Source organism: Elephas maximus, chromosome 12, assembly GCF_024166365.1.
Source record: "Elephas maximus indicus isolate mEleMax1 chromosome 12, mEleMax1 primary haplotype, whole genome shotgun sequence".
Taxonomy (NCBI): Eukaryota; Metazoa; Chordata; class Mammalia; order Proboscidea; family Elephantidae; genus Elephas; species Elephas maximus.
Window position 1 is genome coordinate 101,458,301 of NC_064830.1, and position 27,196 is coordinate 101,485,496.

The 27,196-nt window shown below is 44.0% G+C and overlaps 1 protein-coding gene across 4 annotated transcripts; it reads right to left on the reverse strand.

Annotated features, from left to right (window-relative positions):
- Window positions 1–312: 312 nt before the first annotated feature.
- LOC126087200 (putative oncomodulin-2) lies at window positions 313–27,196 on the reverse strand. 4 transcript variants are annotated; one of them, XM_049904410.1, is made up of 7 exons: window positions 27,109–27,196; window positions 23,573–23,671; window positions 20,775–21,656; window positions 3,818–3,885; window positions 2,789–2,921; window positions 2,264–2,373; window positions 313–605 (listed from the first exon to the last, which is right to left on the reverse strand). In XM_049904410.1, the coding sequence occupies exons 4-7, from the start codon at window positions 3,876–3,878 to the stop codon at window positions 580–582; spliced, it is 330 nt and encodes a 109-aa protein (XP_049760367.1). In that variant the 5' UTR covers window positions 3,879–3,885; window positions 20,775–21,656; window positions 23,573–23,671; window positions 27,109–27,196; the 3' UTR covers window positions 313–579. The 4 variants fall into 4 exon arrangements, with proteins under 4 accessions (XP_049760367.1, XP_049760364.1, XP_049760365.1 ...); XM_049904407.1 differs by lacking the exon at window positions 20,775–21,656 and adding an exon at window positions 20,303–20,376 and having other exon boundaries at window positions 27,109–27,190; XM_049904408.1 differs by lacking the exon at window positions 20,775–21,656.

Genomic DNA, 27,196 nt, shown 5'->3' on the forward strand with positions numbered 1-27,196 from the left:
AATCTCTCTCATGACAATCTAACATCCAGTAGCAGATTTTACGCTGGCCAAAATCTCTTCATGTTAATTTCAGAGGCAGATGATTTGCTGAGAAAATTTTAGGGTGACAATGCCATTTAATTTGTAACCTTTTTTTAAAAAAAACCTGGTCACCCTGTTCACTGATGCCCAACACCAGCGTGGCTTGCTCAGCGCTTGGTAGGACCAGACTTCTTTCGACAAGCCCTTGGTTTTCAAATTGCTTTCATCCCTGAACCTTGCTGAGAAAAAACACACCCACACAGCCATGGATGATGAGAAACGTGTCTTTATTGGATGGTTTTTAAAAGGCATTGTCTACTGAGGGCCTTACAGAAGTCATCAGGGCATACCCACCACCAAAATAGTCTCCAACGCTGTCAGTACCTCACACAAACAACGAACCAATTGCAGAAGCTTGTCAGGGGACATTAATAAATAGATTACGGGTAGGGTGCAGGGGCTTGGGGATGGTTTCTGTTCTTGGGGCTTTGGAGGTCTTCCAGCTGTCTGTCTGTCCCTTTCTCTCTTTTCTCTGTCTATGGCCATAGACTGGGGCCTTTAAGAATGCACCATTTCCTGGAATTCTAGAACAGAAGAGGTGAAAACACTCAGTGAAGAAGGCTCAGTGCTTTAAAGACCTGCTGTGGCCAACCAGTGATAAGGAAGAGGAAAGGAGATGAAGCTACTTGCCAGATGATAGGCACGGCGCCCTCAGAGAGCACAAAAGGAAGAAGTGGGTGCCGCTGACAGTAGATCAAGGTGATCAAAGTGTCCCATCTTTCTGCACTAGCTGTCTTCAGCTTTACAGTAAAGCCCCTTGGGCGAGAATTGTCCACCTGCCTACTTGTTTCTGATCATGAATGACTTCATTATAATTGCCTAGCACCATCTGTGAACGTTTACCTTTTTGTCTGGTTAATTTTAAAACAGAGATGGGAGGTTTTCTTTTCCTTTTCTGTAGCTGTGTGTTGCATTTTCAGGAAACATTTAATAGGCTGAGACTTTGAACAGACTTGTCTCATTTTTAAGAACAATATTGAACCCTAACCCTATCTCCAAAAGTTTATACAGCAAAACCTGTGAAAGTCAGAGCCTGTGTGAGGCAGGAAACCTGACAGAAAAGGAGGACTCAAATACAGTGAAACCTGTGAGAGCTGGAACTCAATGGGACTGCCTTGTGTTTCTGGGTCTCTCAAGTTTTCCACCTTTGACAGGGTGCAGTCTTACCACTTTATTAGTGGAAAATATTTGAGTTTTCATTCTCTGACAGATTCCAGACTTACACAGGTTCCAGCTTTCACAGGTTTTACTGTACTAATCTTGTGTGAATGCTAAAGACGGAAATGGAACATTAGAGATTGGCTTTATATTTATTGGTAAACTTCGCCTTTTTGGAAGTCTTTCGTGGTTATGCGTAAATCAATCTCCATTACCTAAAAGATTTCTCTGAGTTCTACCTACAGAAGCTGCATTAACTCCTGCCTAGTAAGTTAGTAAGTTATAGTGGCATAATTTTGAATAGGTTTTTAAAATAAGCTTTTAAAGTAGCAGTTTTTAATTTCAAATTAGCACTGCCAGAAGGACCACACATAAGCTCTCCTGAGCTGGCATGCACAAAGTAGCTAGAAAACACGTCAGCAACTTGACAAAAGCAAGTGAAAATAATCCTACAGCCGTGCGATTGTGTTAAAATTTGAATACAGAGCTCTGCACACAGGAGACTCCACACGTGGTGGCTGAATTATTTGCTCTCTGTCTGATATTGTCCACTCAGTGGGCTAATATCCAATAAAAATTATTTGTTTAAGCCCTTGAAAGCTAAGAGGCCTTCCTACTCCGGTCCTTAGAGTCTTTGGTAGGACATACACTTGGGAAAGCTAATCCTTCTCTCATTCAGACGGGCTCAATTCCCAGTGGTGGTAATTCCTGGCATTATTTGCTAGGGCCCTCAGGGTGTCTTGCAAGTAACTGGCCAGAGGATCAGCTAGTTCCTTAGTCAGGTGAGGGGCATTTTCAATTCACAGACTATAACCAGAAAAACTAGCTTCTGTGAGACATCTCCAGGCATCATGCCACAGTCTTTACGTGCATCACCTTTGTCCCATTTTACAGATGAGAAGACTGAGGCTCAGCACGGTTAAGAACGGGGATTTTAATCCCCATCTGTCTGATTTCACAGCCCAAGCCCCGTGGACACTCCCTGACCAGCCGTGCTTTGTGCTACGTACAGGTGTGAGCATACCTTCAGCCCCAATTTTGCCGTCTCCATCATTATCTGCCGCAGCCATTAAGGACTTGGTTTCTGACTCAGTCAGCTCTCTAGCACCACTCTCAAACTTCTGGAGGAAAAACCTACAGGATGACAAAGATTGAGGGGGATTTTCTGAAAAACTATCCGTTTCTGTGTGTACTCTTTCTTTTTTTTGAGTAGACCATCTGTTTGCAATAATCATTCATGGTCTTAGCAAGCAAAAGTTAGCAAGCAGAGGTAGAAACTTTCATTGTAGGAAACAATGATGGGCATTTTGTTTTTAAGAGTTGTTCGCTTGCTTTTGATAAGTCCATTGGCCAATGAAAACCCCTCAAACGGAGGGTTCCGGGTTAGTGCTTTAGGTGGGTAGATGTGTGGCCAACGGACTCACGTTCTTTGGTTTAATGAGGTTTTGCTGAGTGACCAGCATCAAGCCTGGCTGTTGAAGAAATTCTAAGAAAGCTGGCCTCTACTGCCCCCCACCCACACACCAGACTGGCTAAGGACCAGGCTCACTTAAGCTCTTCTTCATCCAGGTATCCACTCTGGTCATTGTCTATGAACCGGAAAACATCCTTCACCTGGCTGGCTGACATCTTGGAGAGGCCTGATGTCTGGAAGAATTTTTGGGGTTCAAAAGTATCTGGGTCTGAAGAATAGAGAATGAGTTATTCTGAAGCTCATTGGGTTGTAGTCTGTTTTTGGACCAAGATGCTGAAAACACAGGCTATTAAAAATACTTATCACAGAATCCCTGAGCTATCCATTGCCATCAAGTCAATTCCAACTCATAGTGACCCTATAGGACAGAGTAGGACTGCCCCACAGGATTTCCAAGGAACACCTGGCAGATTTGAACTGCCAACCTTTTGGTTAGCAGCCATAGCTCTTAACCACAACACCACCAGGGTTTCCTTCCCTGAGCTACAGAAACGCTCTATTTCATTTTTTTTTTTTTAAGGGACAAAGAAGAGCTGTCACTGGTCTAAGATTTTGAGTCAACTGAGACCAAATGGTTCTGTGACAGCATCCCCTGCCCCCGCTCCACTTGATTTGTCCATTTCTTGTTCTCCCTCCTCCAGGCCCATCTCCTGCCCACAGTGCATCCAAGATTCCAACATCATTGGTCTGACTGGTGGCCAAAAAACGCAATTACTGGATTCAACCAGGCAAAATGACATTCACTGATGTCTTTTGTCACTTCTAGTAAGGTTCTCTAGCCTTACAAAGGAGCCCTGGTGGCTGCTAACCAAAAGGTCAGCAGTCTGCTTCAGTAAAGATTACAGCTTTGGAAACCTTGGGGGACAGTTCTCCTCTGTCCCATAGGGTTGCTATGAGTCAGAATTGACTCGATGGCAACGATTACAGAAATGTAATCACATTGGTCTCGTGTCCTCATAATATTAGTCATCTAGTTAATAACAGTGTTATTCTCTAATTTTGTGGATTTTCAGCAAAGTTCACATTTTCATTTCTGTTGCTTCACCAAAGGTATGAACAGGTGAAGAGTCCACACCTGCCTCTCTGGCTCACGTCTCCCTTTACCTTGGCACTCCTGCAGGGCTGCTGCAATGTCGTCAGCGCTGAGAACGTCCGTGATGCTCATTGTCCACCTGTTCACCCAATAAATGGGATGGGGTCAATGGCAAGTGTGGGCGTCCACATCCAGGGGAACACACCCTCCTGGGGCCCACAGAAACCACTTACTTATTTGTCCAGAATTTTTAAAAAGCAGCATGTGCGGTGTTGTATTAAGTGATAGGATAGAATACACAAATTAAAAGCCAAATACAGAAAAGATCCCAGTACCCTCTCTTGAATACACTCCAAAGCAGAAATAAAAAATATAACCTAAATAACTATGCAATGGAGTTTTCTGATAAGAAAATCACCTTTATATCGTCAGTCACTTACACAGTCATCTACAAACCATTCAGAATTAAACCATGTGACAAATGCAATTACATTTTCATACACCAGCCAGACAAATGCAGCGTTGCAAATTCTACACGGGAAAGCGTACAGCTCGGGCTGCTTGCAGAACTTCTGGGGAAGAGATGCTACCTTCTATCTGCCCTGAAGGATGGGAATCCAGTGAATAAAAAGCCAAGCTACCAGAGATCAAAATCCTTCTGGGTGTCATCTCCATGGGAAAAGAGAAATCTGAGCACAGCACGTACAAACCTAGAGCGAATGCATGTAGGGAAGAAGAGCCTGGGGTCTGGGAGGCCCACCAGCTACTTACCTTTTTAGATTTTCCCCCAAGAAAAATCAGGAAAAAGAAGTAAAGAAGCAAAAAATAAATAAAAATTTTAAAAAACAGGTGGTTGTGCTGCATTGCTGACCTACCTTATATAGGATTGGAAAAGCGATAGTAACAGCCTCTTAGATTTCCTTTTCAAGGATCAAGTGGACATAGCTCGAATGTCTTATCTTACTAACTAAACCTCTTTTTTTAATTCTATTTATATCTTGAGGGAATGTGGGTGGGAACAGCCAATTAAAAAAAAACTCAATAAACCTTAACTAAGGTTTCAATTCTGCAAATGAACGCTGTTGGCGAAGCGTGGGGAAGATACTAACGGCCCAGTAAAGAGACAGCAGTGGCTAAGATCGACACATATGGGGGTGCTCCGTAAACTGCAAAGGGCCCCCAGGTGTTTGTGGCTGCCGCTTGAGCCAGGTCTGTCTTCAGCCTCTGAAACTGTGGACATGTGAGGCTGACCTCAATCCAGAAATGACATAGACTCCAAGTCTTTGTCACTAGGTGGATACACAGCACTTGTCGGGCAAAAGAAATGTGACCGTTGAGGTGATTTTCCTAGAAAGGTGTGACTTTGGCATTTCCTGGCTGTCTCTTGAATGCCACACACTAAAAAATGCAAAAGGAGGAAAGCGACCCACTATTCCCAACCCCAAAGCTGAAATTTGCAGGAAAAAACATTGTACGGCCAGGACTTGAGACCTCAAGTTTTTTAAAAGTACGAGCACAGATCCCATGTTGCAATCAGAAACACACAGTGGCTTACTCAAAAACCCGTTGCCACTGAGTCGATTTCGACTCATAGCGATCCTATAGGGCAGAGCAGAACTGCTCCATACGGTTTCCAAGGAGCGACTGGTGGATTCAAGAGGCTGACCTTGTAGATAGCAGCCGAGCTCTTAACCACTGAGCCACCAGGGTTCTGATCTTTTGGTTAGCAGCCGAATGCTTAATCTTTGCACCACCAGGGCTCCTACAGTGGCTTAGAAGTAGACAACGTAAGAGATCTAGAGAGGGACCTCGGGCTCTTCTCTGGGGAATACAATCTGAGTGGTCATCTTTTCAGTCCCCTTATATGCATGCCAAAGTGGGATAATGAAAAAAGAACACAGATGAAGAACTGATGCATCTGAACTGTGGTGTTGGCAAAGAATACTGAATATACCGTGGACGGTGCCAAATGAGCAAACAAATCAGTCTTAGAAGAAAAACAACCAGAATACTGCTTAGAAACGACGATGGCGAGACTTCACCTTGCTTACTTTGGACACGTCATCAGAAAAGACCAATTGCCAGAAAAGGGCATGATGTTTGGTCAAGGAAAAGGTCAGCAAAGACAAGGGAAACCCTCGATGGGATGGATTGACACAGCAGTGGAAACAATGGGCTCACAGGTGTCAAGGATCATGAAGATGACGCAGGGCGATGTTTTATTCTGTTACATATAAGGTCACTATGAGCTGGAACCGACTCGACAACAACTAAAACACCACCAGCCCGAGCCCAGCATTGTACTCTTCCTAGTCCATCAACAAAAAGGTTCTCTTTTGGAACACCTGCAACATTTCCTAAATCACTGAACCTCAAGCCGATGTCATTTCTGTCTTGTCAGGGTCACTCGCACTTGAGTCGATTCTGACTCCCGGCACCCCCGTGTGTGTCAGAGCAGAACCGTGCTCCACAGGCACTTGAGTCGATTCTGACCCCCGGCACCCCCGTGTGTGTCAGAGCAGAACCGTGCTCCACAGGCACTTGAGTCGATTCTGACTCCCGGCACCCCCGTGTGTGTCAGAGCAGAACCGTGCTCCACAGGCACTTGAGTTGATTCTGACCCCCGGCACCCCCGTGTGTGTCAGAGTAGAACTGTGCTCCACAGGCACTTGAGTCGATTCTGACCCCCGGCACCCCCGTGTGTGTCAGAGTAGAACTGTGCTCCACAGGCACTTGAGTCGATTCTGACCCCCGGCACCCCCGTGTGTGTCAGAGTAGAGCTGTGCTCCACAGGCACTTGAGTCGATTCTGACTCCTGGCACCCCCGTGTGTGTCAGAGCAGAACTGTGCTCCACAGGCATTTTAACAGCTTGTTTTTCAGAATTAGATCGCCAGGCCTTTCTTCTGCAACTCAACACCTTGCACAGTGCCTGACCTCGAGTGAGTTGCTCGGTAATTATTTGACGAACAAATAAATCAATATAGCAAAAAGAACTTGAAAACACTATTCCAGACCAGCATCTACTTGCCTGGCCCTTAAAAAGCAGTTTCTGAAAATAAATTTCGAGAGTTCTGAATTAGGTTTCTGACATTAAGTTGCCATAGAAACTAGCCGAAGCCCTTTCTTTCCACGGGAGTGTTTACAATTCCTGCAGAAATAAAATCTGTCCGTTTTAAATGAAAATAGCACATGGATTAAACCCAGAGACTTTAGATTTTCATGATGTTTTCTGCGAGAAAATGAAGACAACACAGAGACCTAATAAGCGTGTCATCTCAAGCAACAAGGCACCTAGGTTAGCACTCTTGCACAAACCATTTGTGCCACTCAGGGACCTTAAATATTCAGGGACCTTAGTCTTCATTATTTTAGCTACTAATTTGTGGCTGCTCGGGTGAAAGACTTGGAAGCTGAAGACCTTAGTCAGAGGCCAGCTCTGTTCTTTACTTGAAGGAGCCCTGGTGGTGCAGTGGTTAAGCACTCAGCTGCTAAATGAAAGGTCAGCAGTCCAAAACCACCAATGGTTCCACTGGAGAAAGATGTGGCAGTTTGATTCCATACAGATTTACAGCCTTGGAAACCCTATGGGGCAGTCCTACTTTTTCCTATAGGGTTTCTTTGAATCCGAATCAACTTGACAACAATGGTTTTTTTTTTTTTTTTCTGTTCTTTGTTAATTGTGTGATGCTGGGCCTCAGTTTCCTCTTCTAGAAATAAAAACAAATCCATTGCCTGTCAAGTCAATTCTGACTCATGATGACCCCACAGGACAGAGAGAACTGTCCCATAGGGTTTCCAAGGAGCAGCTGGTGGATTTGAACTCCTGACATTTTGGTTAGCAGCCAAACACTTAAGCACTGCACTGCCAGGGCCCCTCTGCACCGCCAGTGCCCCTCTGAGCCGCCAGGGCCCCTCTGCGCCACCAGAGCCCCTCTGCGCCACCAGGGCCTCTCTAGAAATTAAGAACAATACAAATGCCCATTCTGTCAACTTTCCAGTGTTCTTTAGAGGATCAAGTGCAGTGCTCTGTAAACATCTGGAGAGGTTTCAGAGTCCCCTGTTGATTTCTCTCCCTATGCTGGGACTGCAAGAGGATTTTATCTCATGTATCTGTTCCAATCGATTGGTAGGGCCTTCCTGGTGTGTTGCGTTAAGAACAATTTAGGAGGCGGGGCCGAGATGGTGAAGTACTCATGCTTCCTGTGGTCCCTCTTACAAGGAAGACCTGAAAAACAAGTAAATCGATTATATATGACAATCTAGGAGTCCTGAACATCAAAGAAAAAGCTCAGGAGTTGGATTGAGCAGCAGGGGGAGGGAGAGACAGTTCAGAAGTAGCGAGGATTTGCCAGACCTGACCTGGCCAGCACCCTGTAGGCTGGATTGGCCAGCAAGCACGGGCTGAGACAAGCAGTAGTGCTCAGGACACATTTTCCACATCGGGAGAAACCAAGAGGCGGAGAGTCAGCATAAGCCTGTGGAACCAGGGGAAAGTGGTGCTAGATCTGTGAAAGTTAAGTGCCAGTGTCTAACCTACCGTGTGGGATCAGAAAAACCCTTTCCCTGCTGGGAAGTACCCCTCTCCCATTCTCCCACCCCCTCCCCACTCTGCTCTGGTCCTGGGCGGGCTTCAGTGATTGATTGCTGCACCCCCTGGGCTGGAAGTGGGACCCGTTGTGTGTCCTGAGCCATTCTCCCAGCTTTGGAGAGGGAATGAATTAACAAATAACAGACAAGAAAAAATTATCTGCCAGCTCTCCTAAGCCAGGACCTCAGCGCAGGCACAGCCCCTTGGCCTAGAATAGGCATAAGGGGTCTACGAACTTTGAATGCCTTTCATCCCTGCCTAGACCTGTGTGGGCCCATTTCAAAAGTGTAGGCCCTCATTAGTATAGTACAACAGGGTATACACCTGAAGCCTATTTTCAAGTGCCACAGCTAAGAGGAAGTGGCAGATTCCTGCCATTTGACACCACCCTGCCCATTAAGTAGGGCCCTTACCTACACACATCAGGGGCATGAGACTGGTGGCTCCACCTACTCCACCTAGCCACCCACAACAATGGTCCCAGAATAAGTGGCGCCTCCCAGTCCTTACAGCCAAGAGCATTGGGTACCCAAAATCTGGCTGCAAAACCCACCCACCTGTGAGCTCTAGAGAACAGGGACATGCCTTCCACCCAGGCACTCAGGGGCAACTTTCTGCCCCCTATCTTGCTCAGCACATAACCCCCTACTGCAGCCGGACACCTGCACCTACTCCAATCACCCCTACTTAGCCCTGCCTGCCTAGGACTGTAGGTGAGAGCCTGCACCACATACTTGGTGACCGATGACCTGGACATCTGAGCTGAATCCATCCAAGAAAAGTAAACGGAATCCTGGGCTCACGTATCTAGTAGCAGCTCTAACCACCTGGTGACAGGACATGAGAGCTTCAAAGACACAAATAATCAAAGTAACTCACACAACCAGCCTATTTGGGTATATTAAAACAAAACAAAACAAGAAGCTAGGACACAGTAAGCACATGTAAAATAAATATAATAACTCATTGATGGCTTGGAGACAACGGTCAATATCGAATCACATAAAGAGGCAGACTATGATGGCTTCAGCAAGTGACCAAAACAAAGAATCAAAAACCTCCCAGAAGAAGAGAAGGTCTTAGAATTACTGGAGGTAGAATTCAAAAGATTAATATACAGAGCTCTTTAAGAGATCAGGAAGGAGATCGGGCAAAATGCAGACCGGGCCAAAGAACACACTGACAAAGCAACAGAGGAACTTAAGAAGGTTATACAAGGACATAATGACAAATTTAACAGGCTACAAGAATCCATAGAGAGACAGCAATATAGAAATTGAAAAGATTAACAATAAAATTTCAGAATTAGACAACTCAATGGAATGTCATAGGAGAACTGAAGGAACAGAAGTCAGAATTAGTGAGATTGAAGATAAAGCACTTGAACCAATTTATTTGAGGAAAAATCAGATAAAATAATTCAAAAAAATGAAGAAAGAGGAATAACCTAGGAGTTACCTACCAGAACAGGTGGGGATAACAGAAAATACAGATAGAATTGTTGAAGATTTGCTGGCAGAATACTTCCCTGATATCGTGAAAGACACAAAGATATCTATCCAAGAAGCTCATTGTCTTAGTCATCTAGTGCTGCCATAACAGAAATACCACAAGTTGATGGCTTTAACAAAGAGAAATTTATTTCCTCACAGTAAAGTAGGCTAAAGTCTAAATTCAAGGCGTCAGCTCCACGGGAAGTCTTTCTCTCTCTGTCGGCTCTGGAAGAAGGTTCTTGTCCTCAATCTTTCCATGGTTGAGGAGCTTCTCAGGCACCGGGACCCTGGGTCCAAAAGATGTGCTCTGCTTCTGGTGCTGCTTACTTAGTGGTATGAAGTCCCTAACTCTCTCTTGCTTTACTTTCCTTTTATCTATAGAGATAAACGATGGTGCAGGCCACACCCCAGGGAAACTCTCTTTACCTTGGATCAGGGAGGTGACCTGAGTAAAGCATTACTGAAAAAGAAGAACAAGGTGGGAGGCCTCACACTACCTGATTTTAGAACCTATTATACCGCCAGAGTAGTGAAAACAGCCTGGTACTGGTACAACAACAGATACATAGACCAGTGGAACAGAATTGAGAATCTAGATGTAAATTCATCCACCTATGAGAAGCTGATATTTGACAAAGGCTCAAAGTCCATTAGTTGGGGAAAAGACCATCTCTTTAACAAATGGTGCTGGCATAACTGGATATCCATCTGCAAAATAAATAAATGAAACAAGACCTATACCTCATACCATGTACAAAAACTAACTCAAAATGGACCAAAGACCTAAATATAAAATCTAAAACAATAAAGATCATAGAAGAAAAAAACAGGAACAACACTAGGAGCCCTAATATATGCCATAAACAATAAAATGTAACTAACAATTCCCAAGCACCAGAAGAGAAACTAGAGAACTAGGAGCTCCTAAAAATCAAACACTTATGCTCATCAAAAGACTTCGCCAAAAGAGTAAAAAGACAACCTACAGACTGGGAAAAGATTTTTGGCTATGACAGATCCGGTCAGAGTCTAATCTCTAAAATCTATAAGATACTGCAAAACCTCAACAACAAAGAGACAAATAACCCAATTAAAAAGTGGGCAAAAGATATGAATAAGCACTTCACCAAAGAAGACATTCAGGTACCTAACAGATACATGAGGAAATGCTCATGATCTTTAGCCATTAGAGAAATGCAAATCAAAACTACAATGAGATACCATCTCATCCCAACGAGGCTAGCATTAATCCAAAATACACAAAATAATAAATGTTGGAGAGGTTGTGGAGAGACGGGAACACTTATACCCTCCTGGTGGGAATGTAAAATGGTACAACCACTTTGGAAATCAGTTTGGCGCTTCCTGAAAAAGCTAGAAATAGAAGTGCCACACCATCCATCAAGATAAGTTAGAGGCATCACATGAATAGATATATGCACACCCATGTTCATTGCAGCACTGTTTACAATAGCAAAAAGATGTAAACAACCTACTTGCCCAGCAACAGATGAGTGGATAAACAAATTATGGTATGTGCACACAATGCAATACTAGGCAACAATAAAGAACAATGAGGAAGCCGAGAAACATTTCACAATATGGATGAATCTGGAAGGCATTATGCTGAGTGAAATTAGTCGCAAAAGGACAAATATTGTATGAGACCATTATTATAAGAACTCAAGAAAAGGTTTTAAACACAGAAGACATTCTTTGATGGTTACAGGGGTAGGGAGGGAGGGGGAGGAGAATACACATGAAGGGAAGGACAACACAGAATACAGGGGAGGTCAGCACAACTGTACTAAACCAAAAGCTAAGAAGTTTCCTGGACACAACCAAATACTTCGAGGAACAGAGCATCAGGGGTGAGGGTCTGGGGATCATGGTTTCAGGAACGTCTAGGTCAATTGGCGTAACAAAGTTTATTAAGAAAATATTCTGCATCCCACTTTGGTGAGTGACGTCTGGGGCCTTAAAACTTTGCGAGTGGCCATCTAAGATGCATAAATTGGTCTCAACCCATCTGGAGCAAAGTAGTATGAAGAACACCAAAGACACAAGGAAAATATTAGCCCAAGAGTCAAAAGGGCCACACAAACCAGAGACTCCATCAGCCTGAGACCAGAAGAACTAGATGGTGCCTGGCTATCATCAGTGACTACCCTGACAGGGAACACTACAGAGAGTCCCTGATGGAGCAGGAGAAAAGTAGGGTGCAGACCAGGCTTAATGGTCTGACTGAGACTAGAGGAACCCCAGGAGACATGGCTCTGGGACTCTCTGCTAACCCAGAACTAAAACCATTCCCAAAGCTAACTCTTTCAGACAAAGATTAGACTGGACTATAAAACATAAATAATACTCGTGAGGAATGTCCTTCTTAGTTCAAGTAGATATACAAGGTTAAATGGACAACTCCTATCCAGAGGCAAGGTGAGAAGGCAGAAAGGGATAGGAGCTGGTTGAATGGACACGGGAAGCCCAGGGTGGAAAGGGGGAGTGTGCTGTCATATTATAGAGATTGCAACTAGGGTCACATAACAATATGCGTGTGAATTTTTGTATGAGAAATTAACTTGAGCTGTGAACTTTCCCCTAAACCACAATAAATACACAAAAAGAATCTTTGATAGTTACAAGAGGTAGGCGTGGGGATGGAAAAACACTAAATAGACAATAGATAAATGGTAACTTTGGTGAAGGGTAAGACAGTATACAACACTGGGGAAGCCAGCACACTTTGTACAAAGCAAGGTCATGCAAGCTCCATAGACACATCCAAACCCTCTGAGGAATGGAATTGCTAGGCCGAGGGCTGTAGGGACCATGGTCTCCGGAACATCTAGCTCAACTGGCATAACATAGTTTATAAAGGATATGTTCTACATTCTACTTTGGTGAGTAGCATCTGGGGTCTTAAAAGCCTGTGAACGGCCATCTAGGACACTCCACTGGTCTCACCCCTTTGGGAGCAAGGAAGAATGAAGAAAAGTAAAGATACAAGTGAAAGATTAATCCAAAGGATTAACGGGCCACATCTACCACAGCCTCCACCAGACTGAGTCCAGTACAATTAGATGGTGCCCGACTACCACCACTGACTGCTCTGACAGGGATCATAAAAGAGGGTCCCAGACAGAGCTGGAGAAAAATGTAGAACAAAATTCTAACTCAGAAAGAAAGACCAGACTTGCCAGTCTGGCAGAGGCTGGAGAAATCCTGTGAGTATGGCCCCCGGACACCCTTTCAGCTCGGCAATAAAGTCACTCCTGAGGTTCACCATTCAGCCAAAGATTGGACCCATAAAAAAAAAAAAAAACAAGACTAAAGGGGCATACCCTGGGGCAAGGACTAGAACGCAGGAGGGGACAGGAAAGCTGGTAATAGGGAAGCCAAGGTTGAGAAGGGAGAGTGTTGACATGTTGTGGGGTTGTTAACAATGTCATAAAACAATATGTGTACTGTTTAATGAGAAACTAGTTTGTTCTATAAACCTTAATCTAAAGTACAATAAAAAATAAAATAAAGTACAACAAATAAAAAAGGGAAAAAAAGTCAATTCTGAGGCTTTGTCTGGCCAAGAGAGAGCAGGTTCTGGGACCGATCTGCAGTGAGGAAACTTGGCAACCTGGGGATAGGGAGCTATGTATTTGGCCTTTGCTACCTCCAGTGACCCTGGACACTCAGACCAAACTTCTTTACTGGAGCTTGGATGCTGTCCCCAGTCAGTCGCCTGTTCCAAATTCCCACCAACCTCTTCCTTCCGAAGACCTCCTCTACCCAGTGCTCACACACAAATCCCCTCCCAATTGTGTAGCTTTGTGGCTTCTCTCCGGCCATGCTGGCCTGGCCCATCTCCTAGTCCCCACGGGCCTGTCCCAGGTCTCCAACAGCTCACCTGTTGGAGACAAACCTCTTGAACTGCGTCTGAGATTGTCTCCAAAATGTATAACGTGGTAGTTAAGAGCACAAAAAACCACTTGCCGTTGAGTCAGTTCCAACTCATGGCAACCCCATGTTTGTCAGAGTAGAACTGTGCTCCATAGGGTTTTCAATGGCTGATTTTTTCAGAAGTGGGTTGCCAGGCCTTTCTTCTGAGGTGCCTCTGGGTAGACTCAAACCTTCAACCTTTTGGTTGGCAGCCGAGCACATAACTGTTTACACCACCCAGGGGCTCCAAGTTAAGATCACGAGCAATTCGTACTCTCTCAATAGATGTCACTTCCTAAACATCTCTTGATTTCATCTTCTCTCCTGTCCCCACCCTAGCCCAGCCACCATCATTCTTTTGGAAACAACTGCAGCAGACTCCTAACTGGTCAACCTCCATCCAGTTTGGCTCTCCCCAACCTTGCCAGCTAGTTCTTCTTAAAACCAAGTGCCTACCTCCCCCTTCCTCTCATTGTTCAAGCCCCTTACTGGTTACCATTTGTTGTTAGGATAAAGAAAAAAGTCCTTTCCATGACCTTGAAGTCCCTACATGATCTGGCCTCTGCTGACTTCTCCAGCCTCACATCCCACCATCCTCCCCTCTGGCTGTCTTTTCAGTCCCTTGAATTTGTCCCCCGCCCTCCAGCCATGGCCCTTGAAATGCTCTGCATTCTTTGCCTGGAATGCTACTCTCTTTCCTCTCTGCGTAGTTATCCCATACTCAGCCTTTACCCCCCTGCTCAGGCATCACCTTTTCCAGGGAGCCTTCCCTGGCTTCCCGACGAGGTCATCCCCATTTCACAGGCTGTCAGACCACTGTGCCTCCTCCCCCCTATAATGAAGTCATAGCTGCACGTGTCCAGTTGTGGCGGCTCAAACAGCAACTCTCTGCCCACTTGGACAATGAGACCCTTGAGGGTAGGTTCAGGGTCTGTTCTGCTCACCCGATACACCCAGTGGCCAGCACATCCCTCTCCCATTGTAGGTATTCAACAAATACATTTGTGGAACAAATGAATGAACTCCTGTGCGAACTTGAGCAAATCTTCTACTCTGAGCTTCAATTTCCGCTTTTTACATGGAGGTAATAATACAACTATTGCTGTTATTAGCCTTGCAGCCTTTTTTGGTCATTATTTATATAATTTAATTTTTATTGTGGCAAAATATACATATTTGCCATTTTCACTATTTTCAAGTGTACAATTCAATGACAAACTACATTAGTCATATTTGTCTATTGTATAACCCTCACCACTATCCATTTCCAATGTTTTCATCACCCCAAACAGAAACTTAGTACCCCTTAAGCGATAACTCCCCATTTCCTCCTCCCTCCAGTCCCTGGTAACCACTGATGATAAACTCGGGTTTCTATGCATTTGCCTATTCCAGATATTTTATATTTAAGTGGCATCATACAAAATTCATTCTTTTGCGTCTGGCTTTTTTTTTTTTTTAATTGCACTTTAGATAAAGGTTTATAGAACAAACCAGTTTCTCATTAAACAGTTAGTTTTTGTATGACATTGGTAACAACCCCACGACATGTCAACAGTCTCCCTTCTCAACCCTGGGTTCCCTATTACCAGCTTTCCTGTCCCCTCCTGCCTTCCAGACACTGCCCCAGGGCTGGTGCCCCCTTTAGTCTTGTTTTGTTCCATGGGCCTGTTCAATCTTTGGTTGAATGGTGAACCTCAGGAGTGAACTCATTACTGAGCTGAAAGGGTGTCTGGGGGCCATACTCTCAAGGTTTCTCCAATTTCTGTCAGGCCAGCAAGTCTGGTCTTTCTTTTTGAGTTAGAATTTTGTTCTACATTTTCCTCCAGCTCTGTCTGGGACCCTCTATTATGATCCTTGTCGGAGCAGTCAGTGTTGGTAGCTGGGCACCATCTAGTTGTACTGGACTCAGTCTGGTGGAGGCCGTGGTAGATGTGGTCCGTTAGGTGTCTGTTTTTTTTTACTCAGTATAACGTTTTCAAGGTTCAGTCATGTTGCAGCATCTATCAGAACTTCATTCCTTTTTACTGCTGAATAACATTTCATTGTATGGATGGACCACACTGGGTTTATCCATTCATCTGTTGATGAGCACCTGGGTTGTTTCAAACGTTTTGTTACAGGAAACTATTAAAAAAAAAAAAACTATTAGAGAACATTAAAAGCCAAGATTCTTAAATGTCAGCAATGAAATACCAAGGCCCACAGGAAAGCAACTCCTGACTGACAAGTTAAAAAACCTAAAAAAAAAATCTGAATTTCAGCTTCTAGCTGAGGTCTCCGAACTGTGACAGGAGGGGAAAATCTAGAGTTACTGGAGTATGTTTATTTATAAATAAGACACTTCTCCCAGACGAGGATTTTCTTTCCCACTCACAGAGACACAGAAATAATTTGTTAAATAAATTTACACATGGGGCCTTGGAACCAGCTCCTTCATGAGGCAAAGTTATAGCTGTTTACTACCAAATACAAAACTATCAATTGTCTTAATTGGCCTAATGATGTGTTTAGAGCTTCTGTCCCACCTCCTAGTTCGTTTAGTAGTTCCTGGGGCTTTAAAAGTTTGTAAGCAGCCATCCAAGTTACAACTGGTCTCTATTAGCCCAGAGCCACAAAGGAAGAAGGAGGGTCAGGAATAGGAGGGGGATATGGAATGTGGGGCTAATTGCCTCCATGAACAGCTGCCTTCTTTCCCACGAGACCAGAAGAACTGAATGGTGCCCAGCTACCATTACTGAACATTTTGATCAAAGATTCTGTAGAAGAATCCTGATCAAAAGGGGGAGAAGGCAGAACAGAATTTCAGATTCTCATGGACTCAACTTTCTGGTGCCATGGAGGCTGGATGAACCCCTGAAACTACTGCCCTAAGATGATCTTTAAACCTTAAACCAAAAATATCCCCTGAAGTCTTGTTAAAACCAAAAATATCCCCTGAAGTCTTGTTAAAACCAAAAATGGTTCAACTTAACTAGTAAAGAATGTCTGCCTTGAGTATTGTGCTCTTTCAAGATCTAGCTATACGGGATCAAATTGACAACAGCAACTCAAAAGATTAGCTAGGAACCTTAGGGGGCAGTGAGTTTATGTTAATGGGGGAGGAGCTCAGAAAAGAAGGGTGAGAATAGTTCCACAACTCAATTCAGTGTCACTGACTTGTACATGTAGAAACTGTTGAATTGGTGTATGTTCTGCTGTATATATTCTCAATAACATAATAAATAAAATTTTTTCAAAAAACTATAAAATGTCTTAGGGCTGAATGAAAAGGCAGCTTGCAGGTTTCAGAACTAAATGAACAAAGAACAAAGGGATAACGGATCCCGGAAAGCACACAGCCCATGTCTGTAAGGGCTGACCTGCCCTATGATGTGTTTCCTTCAACAGCTGCGGTCTATTCTGACTCATGGCGACCCCATGTGTGCAGAGTAGAGCTGCTCATAGAGTTCTCAAGGCCGGGACCTTTCAGAAGCAGATCGCCAGGTCTGCCTCCAAGGCTCCTCTGGGTGAGTTTGAACCACCAGCCTTTCAGTTAGTCCAGTGCTTACCATTTGTACCATGCAGGGACTCTTTTGAGTTTCTAAGGGCTGCTGTAACAAAGTGTCCCAAACTGGTGGCTTAAAACAACAGAAGTTTATTCTCTTACAGGTCTGGAGGCTAGGAGGCTGAATTCAGGGTGTGGCAAGGCTACGCTCTCTCTGAAGTCTCTAGGGGAGGATCTTCCTACTCCTCTTCCAAAAATTAAAACAAAACTAAACAAAAAAGCCATAGCTTTGGGCTTGTTGCTGAGAATATGTTTGTCAAGGTTGGAGAAGAGCACTGTCATGGTTTGACTTGTGTCCCCCAAACTGTGTGTCGACTTGGCTAGGCCATGATCCCCAGTATTGTGATCTGATGTGATTATCCTGTGTGTTGTAAATTCTAACCTCTATGATGTTAACGAGGCAGGATTAGAGGCAGTTGTGTTAATGACGCAGGACACAACCTACAGGATTAGGTTGTATCTTGAGTCAATCTCTTTTGAGATATAAAAGAGAGAATCAAGCAAAGAGAAGAACCTCATAACCACCAAGAAAGTAGCATGGGGAGCAGAACGTGTCCTTTGGATCCTGGGTCCCTGCATCGAGAAGCCCCTAGAAGCCCCAAAGACCTTCCCCCAGAGCCAAAAGAAACAGAAAGCCTTCCCCTAGAGCTGGTGCCCTGAATTCAGACTTCTAGCCTCCTAGACTGTGAGAGAATAAAGTTCTGTTTGTTAAAGCCATTCACTTGTGGTATTTCTGTTATAGCCGCACTAGATAACTAAGACAAGCACCAACTACCAGTTGCCGTCAAGTAGATTCCAGCTGATGGGAACTCCATGTGTGTCAGAGTAAAACCGTGCTGCATTGGGATTTCCATGGCTGTGATCTTTCAGAAGTACGTAGATCACGAGGCCTTTCTTCCGAGTGGATTCGAACCACAAGCCTTTGGTTAAAAGCAGAGTTCGTGCCACCCAGGGTCTCCTGGAGGAGAGCACAACTGTGCTTTAGCTTCACTTCCAATTTAGACATATGGTGCCGGGCTCCAGTGCTTGTACCGTGGGCCAGCAAACATCAGCTGCATACGAGAGGGGTGAATGTGTTTTGAGAAGGAAGCACTGGCCGGCAGTGTTGAATGCCTCTGAAAGGTTAAGATGGGGGCTGAAAATGCCCATCAAGTTTAGCATCTGCAGGTGATGGATGGCGTAAGTGGAGTCCATCGGCCGTGCAGGTGGGAGGGAGCCCATGGTGGGTAGAAGATGGGATGCACTACTGTGGAAATCTCTTTGGATATAAGCTGCCAGTGGCCTCACATAAAGTTCAGGTTCACAAGAGGATCTAAGAAGATTTGTTCTTGTTGTTATGTGCCATCGAGTTGGTTTCTACTCACAGCAACCCTGTATGACAGAGTAGAACTGCTTCCTAGGGTTTTCTAGGCTGTAATCTTTACGGAGCCCTGGTGGCGCAGTGGTTAAGAGCTCAGCTGCTAACCAAAAGGTCAGCAGTTCCATCAGCCACTCCTTGGAAACCCTATGGGGCAGTTTCTATTCTGACCTATAGCGTTGCTTTAAGCTGGAATCTACTCGAAGACAACAGGTTTTTGGGGTTTTGGAATCTTTACAGAAAGGAACCCTAGTGGCACAGTAGTTAAGTGCTTGGCTGCCAACCAAAAGGTTGGCAATTCAAACCCACCAGCTCTTCCAAAGGAGAAAGATATAGTCTGCTTTCTTAAAAATTTAAAGAAAAAACAAAAAACATCCCATAGGATAGAGTAGAACTGCTCCAAAGAGTTGCCAAGATGTAGGTGGTGGATTCAAACCATCGACCTTTTGGTTAGCAGCTCTGCCTAAAGGTAACAGCCTTGGAAGCCCTATCGAAAAGTTCCACTCTGTTCTATAGCATTGCTATGAATCAACTCGACAGCAATTTTTTGTGTGTGTGTATGTTATTTATTTATTTATTTATTTTGTGAGCAGCACACCCACAGGGCCTAGGGCCCCACTTGTGAGGAACACTAATGATTCCTGGGTTTTAGTCTCTCTTCTCTCTCTGTTCTTCCTCCAGCTTTCTGTTAGATCCCTGTTCTGAATGTTAATGGGCCAAAATCAGCCCAGCTGTTTGGAACTTTGCACCCAGTAGCGCTTGCTGCAGAAGACCCCTTTAAAGTGCTAAAAAGCAAATATGTCACTTTGAAGACTAAGGTGTGCCTGACCCAAGCCATGGTATTTTCAATCACCTCATATGCATGTGAAAGCTGAACAATGAATTTGGAAGACCGAAGAATTGATGTGTTTGAATTACGGTGTTGGCGATGAATATTGAATATAACATCGACTGCTAGAAAAACAAGGAGCCCTGGTGGTGCAGTGGTTAAAGCACCCCACTTCTAACTGAAAGGTTGGCAGTTCGAACCCACCAGCTGCCCCGCAGGAGAAAGATGGGGCAGTTTGCTTCCAGATTTACAGCCTTGGAAACCTTATGGGGCAGTTCTACCCTGTCCTATAGGGTCGCTATGAGTTGGAATCGACTCGATGGCAGTGGGTTTGCCAGAAGAACAAACAAATCTGTCTTAGAAGAAGTATAGCCAGAATGCTCCTTAGAAGTGAAGATGACGAGACTTCTTCTTAAGTACCTTGAATATGTTATCAGGAGGGACCTGTCTCTGGAGAAGGACATCATGCTCGGTAGAGCAGAGGGTCAGTGAAAAGGGAGGAAGATGTTCAAGGAGACGGATTGATGCAATGGCTACAAAAATAGGCTCAGACATAGCAACGACTGAGGATGGTGCAGGACCAGGCAGCGTTTCGCTCTGTTGTACACAGAGTTGCTATGAATTGGAATCAACTCGACAGCACCTAACAACAACAGCAGCAGCTCCTGGCTTGAGTAATGGACCAGCTGGCTTCTGGGTAAACCCAGGTCCCTTTTGGGGAGTCAAGCCTCACACTCCCAGAGCATTCTGAGTATTTGAAATGTACCCATGATTTATGTTATCAGATATAGTAAGACACACAGACCTGGAAATGACTGTCACGAAAGAGGACGTGGCCCAAGCCGTGATGTTTTCAACAGCTTCATATGCTCGAAAAAGCTGAACAATTGAAAAGGAAGACCAAAGAAGAATTATGGTGTTGGCAAAGAATACTGAATAAACCACGGACTGCCAGAAAAATGAACAAATCTGTCCTGGAAGAAGTACAGCCAGAATGCTCCTTAGAAGTGAGGATGGCAGGACTTCCTCTTACGTACCTTGGATGTTTTATCAGGAGGGACCTGTCCCTGGAAAAGGACATCATGCTTGGAAAAGCAAAGAGTCAACGAAGGAGAGGAAAACCCTCAACAAGATGGATTGTCACAGTGTCTGCAACAATGGGCTCAAACTACCTACTACTGTGTGGATGGCACAGGACCGGGCAGCGTTTCCTTCTATTATACATGGAGTCACTGTGAGTCCTATTGGACGATAGCTAACAAGAACATTATACTCACAGCTCCCCAGGTAAGAACACAGCACACCACGAGGCAGGGCCACACAGGACAGGTAACAGCAATCTGGAACTGTAGGAGATGGCTTCTATACGGCAAGCAAGTTGAGATTAACTAGCTTTCTCAGGATTCCTGGGGATTGGCTGTTTTGAATAATTCTGTAGGCACGGGGCCTGAGTACCTGGCCCTGGGGCCATCAGGGTAGGTGGTTAGTGACCCAGGAGCCTGAGAGCCCATTAAGTGGAGTGGGTGGACAGTGGATTTATTCAGCTGCTCAAGAAAGGGAACTGACCACCCTCAAGTCAGACCCTCAAAACTGTGTCAAGATAGATTTTAAGAAAAACCACATTACACTGAGGGAATATGTCCTGGCACTCAAAGGAAGGCCTAAGTTACAGCACTGCTTCCACAAATGTTGCAGGAAAAGATGACTTCTCTCCTCCTTTCTCTCTAAAGCCTTAAAACCATCCAAGAGCCTACAGGATTCATATAAATGTCTTTTTTCTTTTTCTCTTTGAGATTTGCTCTCAATTACTCAGTAGAATTGATGGCAAAAGTCCATGAGTTCATGAGGGCCTGAGCATTTGGTTGGCTTTTGTCTTTATGTGTGCATTCATTTCCTAGGGTGCCTATAAGAAATTATCACTAACTAGGTCACTTCAAGCAACAGAGATTTATTGTCTCACAGTTGTGGAGGCCACAAGTCTGAATTTAGAATGTTGGCAGGGCCAGTCTCTCTCTGAAGGCTTTAGGGGAAGATCCTTTCTTGTCTTTCCAGCTTCTGGTGGCTCCAGGCATTCCTCGGTTTGTGGCAGCATCACTCCAATCTCTGCTTCCGTCATCACATGGCCGTCTTCTCTCTATGTGTCTGTCTGTGTCTTTCTTCTGTTTTTATAAAGACATCAGTCACACTAGATTGGGCCCACCCTAATGACCTCATGTTAATTCAACTAATTCTATCCGCAAAGACCCTATTTTCAAATAAGGTCAGATTCACAGGTAAAACCAAAACCTAACTCATTTCTTTAGAGTCAGTTCCAACTCATAGCGACCCTGTGGTCAGAGTAGAACTGCCCTATAGGGTTTCCCTGTGGAGCCGCTCTACTCTGCACACATGGGGTCGCCATGAGTAGGAACAGACTTAATGGCAACTAACAACATCTATTTAGTTAGATAGTTAGTCATCCAATAAATTCTCTGAGGTAGGAGAACAATCTAGATTTGGACCTGGCACTGCTATCGGAGGTCCCCATAGCCAGGCCTTTCTTCCTAGTGCATCTTAGTCTGGAAGCTCTGCTGAAACTTGTTCAGCATCCTAGCAACACGTAAACCTCCTGTGACAGATGGGCAGTAGCCGTGTGTGAGGTACATTGGCCAGGAATTGAACCCGTGTCTCCTGTGAGAAAGGAGAGAATTCTACCACTGAACCACCAATGCCCATAGTAAACACTCCATAAAATTATTGGATAAATTAACAAGAAAACTAATGTTCTAAGAAATGAAGTCCCCAAAGCCAGACAGCTGGGAAACGTCAGACTGGGGATGGGGTTTAATGCCCTCATCTTCTGTCTATGCCAAGCCACGTCCAGGTAAGAGTGTGAGGGGCTCCTGAGGTCGGAGAACAATCTAGATTTGGACCTGGCACTGCTATCTGAGATCCCCATAGCTTTTGGATGGCAATACCCCTTGGTTGGAGTTTGTCTTATTGCATGGTTTTCCTTGGGGCCTGATTCTCCGGGAATGTCTGCCCAATGCAAGCCCCTGGAACACGTGTGCCCCTGGAAGGGCAGACAGACAAGAACAGGGCGCACTGCAGCAAAGATGTCGCCCTCTGTCATTATGCTGGGTTTAATTGCGATTTCTTAATTAACTCACTTAGATCTCCATTAAATGCTGCCTCCAGCCCATCTGTAAGCCGAGCTGGAGCTGCTCACATTTCTCGTTCATGAAAAAATCAGCTTCCTAGAGCATTTTGTTTCTTCTCTCCAGTAAAAAAAAAAAAAAAAGCAGCATTTCATAAATGCCTGAGCAGTTTTGGGCTCTCACAAAAAAATAAAATAATTTTTTTTTTTGCCTTTGGCCAAAAATCAATAAATTAATCAAATAAATCACATTGTTGGTTGGATAGCAAAAACTCCAAGGACAGGTTTTTAGTGAAAAATGGTCAAGAACTTCTTGGCAAGAAATCTTGAACACAGGAGCCCTGCAGGCAAAATTCACCCACTGCTGACACCGAGTGTGCAAGCCTACGAATTATTTTTGTTTTAATTATTCCACTTTATTTTTATTCCATTGCTTTTTTAAAAAATTGTGGTAAAATACATATAACATAAAACTAGCCACTTCAACCCTTTATAAGTATATAATTTAGTGGCATTACTTACATTCACCGTTATTGTGCAACCATCTCTATCATCATGTCCAAAACGTTTCCATCACCCCAAACAGAAACACTGGACTTATTAAGCAATACTTCCCCATTCCCCCAGCCTCCCAGCCCCTGAAAACCTCTGATCTACTTTCTGTCTCTGCGTTTGCCTATTCTACATGTGCCATATAAGTGGAGTCATACAGTATTTGCCCTTTTGATCTGGCTTCTTTCACTCAGCATCATGTTTTCAAGGTTTATCCATGTCATGGCGTCTATCAAAACTTCATTCTTCTTTATGGCCAAATAATATTCCATTGTATAGATATTCCACATTTTGTTTATCCATTCATCCATTGATGGACACTTGGGTTATTTTCACCTTTGGCCATTGTGAATGATGCTGCAGTGAACATTGGTATCTCGTACTTACAGAAAAACACGGCCAGTGTGCTTGGAGCAGAGCGAACAAGAGGTGACAGAGCCCAGAACACGTGGGGCTTTGAGGGTCAGCAAACTTCTGACTTTGACACTGAAAAAGAGGGGAACCACAGTAGGGTTTTGAGTGGGAGAGTGACATGATTTTCCTTAGGTTTTAACAGAATCTTTTTGGCCACTGTATGCAAAACAGTCTCAGGCCAGGGTGGTGGCAGTGGAAGGGATGAGAAATGGTAAGGCCAATAGGATTTCCTGATAGACTGGATGTGGGTATGAGTGAAAGAGGAGCCAAAGGTGACTCCAAGGTGCTTGGCTTGAGCAAGCAGCGGAATGGTGAGGCCATCAACTGAGACGGGGCAGGCCACAGGTGGAGCAAGTTGAGTTGAGGGGTGAAGATTAAGAATTTCATTTTGGGTAGTTTGAGTCTGAGAAATCTATTAGACATCCATCTTAGTTTCCTCATGCTGCTCTAACACAAACACAGGTCGCCCCAACTTAGGTTGGGGTTCCATTCCGATGACTCTATTGTAAGTCAGTTCTGTCATAAGTCGAATACCTCATTTTTTTTTTTTTTTTTGGTTTTCACTATTATTGCCTTTTGTTATCAGTATCTTTATAAATCATAACACTGAACACCTGTGAGGGAACACCTGAGAATGATAACATCAGCAAATTACACACTGCACCATTGTATATAGTATCTATTACTAATGATAAGATGTACAAAAACAAACAAACGACAGTCGTTAAGTGCAGTTGGTTGTAACTCGAATACATTGTAAGTCAGGGGCTACCTGTACCACAAGTGGGTGGCTTTAAGAGACAGAAATTTATTTTCTCACAGTCTAGAGGGCTAGAAGTCTGACTTCAGGATGTGGCTCTAGGAGGAGGTCCTTCCTTGTCAGTAGCCCCGGAAGTTCCTTGGCATTCCTTGACATCTGTCTCCCTCCTGTGTGTGTCTCTGTGTCTATTCTGCTCTTACTGTAACTCAGAAGTAATTAGATTCAGGATCCACCCTACTCTGAATTGGCCTCATTAACATCACAAAGAAAACCCCTATTTCTAAACAGGGTCAGTTTACAGGTACAAGGGTCAGGATTTTAACACATATTTTGGTGGGGGGGGGGGACACAATTCAGTCCACAAAACCATCCAAATAGAGATGCTGAGTAAGCAGTTAGAGAACTATGAATCTGGAGTTGAGGAGAGAGAGTTGAGCTGGAGATATAAATTTGGAAGTCATTGGCATATATGTATAATCAAATCTAAGATGTAAAGCACATAATTATTTTATGTACCATTAAGAAATTTTTAAAAATCACATTAAATAATGATATATCATTGATTGTGAAACTGATGCCAATTTCAGAGACGCTCGTATGTGGGGAAAAAATGTGTGTCCTAGAATTAATGAAATAAGGAGTGTAGAATGTAAACCTCTGCCACTGGATAGGATCATAAATGGAGTGTGTGTGGATAGAGAAGAACAGAGGAGAGAAGACTTAGCCCTAGGGAAGAATCTACAAAGGAGAGAGAAAGGACAAGTGAGCAAGGAAGGAAACAAGAGTGTGGGTCCCTGGGAGCCCAGTGAAGACAGAAGGAGGGAAGGACCCACTGCTAACAGCCAAGGAAGTTGAAAGTAAGCCACTGGATTTAGAAATGTGGTAGTCATTTGGTCTTGACAAGAGCAGTTTAGGCGAAAGAGTGGGGCAGAAGCCTGATTGGAGTGGGCAGAAGCAAAAGTAGGAGAGCAATTGGAGGCAGAATGTATGAACAATTTTTTCAAGAAGTTTTGTTGCCCTGAGGTACAGAGAAGAAAGATGGTAGCTGATAGGGAAGTGAGGTCAAAATAATTTGTTAACCACTTTACTGAGGTATACATGACATACAATAAATTGCATACATTTAAAGTATACAATTTGATAAGCTTTGATATATGTACATACCTGCTGTCTTAGTTACCTAGTGCTGCTATAACAGAAATACCACAAATGGATGGCTTCAACTAGCAGAAGTTTATTCTAGTAGGCTAAAAGTCCAAATTCAGGGTGCTAGCTCCAGGGGAAGGCTTTTTCTCTCTGTCGGCTCTGGGGAAAGGTCCTTGTCTTTGATCTTCCCCTGGACTAGGAGCTTTTCAGCACAGGGACCCCGGGTCCAAAGGACATGCTCTGCTCCTGGAACTAGTTTCTTGGTGGTATGAGGTCCTCCTGTCTCTCTGCTTACGTCTCTCTTTTATATCTCAAAGGAGATTAACTTAAGACACTAATCTTGTAGGTTGAGTCCTGCCTCATTAAAAAAGTTGCAACTAACCTCACCTCATTGGCATCATAGAGATAGAATCTACAACACGTAGGAAAATCACATTAGATGACAAAATGGTGAATAATCACACAATACTGGGAATCATGGACTAGCCAAGTTGACACATTTTTTGGGGGAACACAATTCAATCCATAACACCTGTGAAACCGTCACCTCAATCAAGGTAGTAAACATATTCATCAGGCCCAAAAGTTTCTTAGTGCCCCTTGGTAATCTCTTCCTCCCACCAGCCCCCATCTGATTCCCTTAACCTCTGATCCCCTGTTTCTCCCCAAGTAGATTAGTTTACATTTTCTAGAATTTTATGTAAATAGAATCATGCAGTATGTAATCCTTTTAAAACTTCCTACTTCACTCAGTGTATTTTGAGATCCACCCATGTTACGGTATGTGTCAATAGTTCAGACCTTTTTATTGCTGAGCAGTATTCCATTAAATGAATATACCACGGTTTGTTTATCCACCCACCAGCTGATAGACGTTTGGAATGTTTCCAGCTTTGGGCTTGAAGACAAAGCCGCTGTGAACATTTGTGTCCAAGTCTCTGTGTGGACATATGCTTTCATTTACATTGTAACACACTGCCAACTGTTTTCCAAAGAAAATTAAATTCAGGAAGTAAGACATGTTGAAAGTAACCTAAGAACCCATGGGAACTGCTTAGTAGTTGGGCAACTCATTTCCTGTTGACTTAGAAAAAGTGAGTCAGCAGTGAATAGGAGTTCTAGTTTCCCTATATCCCTACCAACACTTGACAGGGTCAGTGTTTTTATTATTTATGCCTGTACAACTTTTTACAGGTATACAACTTACTGACATTAATTACATTAATTGGCTGTGCAACCATTACCCTCAATCAGTGCCAATTTTCCCACGCCATAAGCAGCATATCAAGAAATCAAAAGACGCATTACATTGGGCACATCTGCCTCAAAGGACCTCTTTAAAGTGTTGAAAAGCAAAGATGTCACCCTGAAGACTAAGGTGCACCTGATCCAAGCCATGGTATTTTCAGTCGCATCATATGCATGTGAAAGCTGGACAATGAACACGGAAGGCCGAAGAAGAGTTGACGCCTTTGAATTGTGGTGTTGGTGAAGAATATTGAATATACCATGGACTGCCAAAAGAATGAACAAATCTGTCTTGGAGGAAGTGCAACCAGAATGCTCCTTAGAAGCACGGATGGCGACACTGCATCTTACATACCTTGGACATGTTGCCAGGAAGGATCAGTCTGTGGAGAAGGACATCATGCTTGGTAAAGTAGAGGGTCAGCATAAAAGAGGAAGACCCT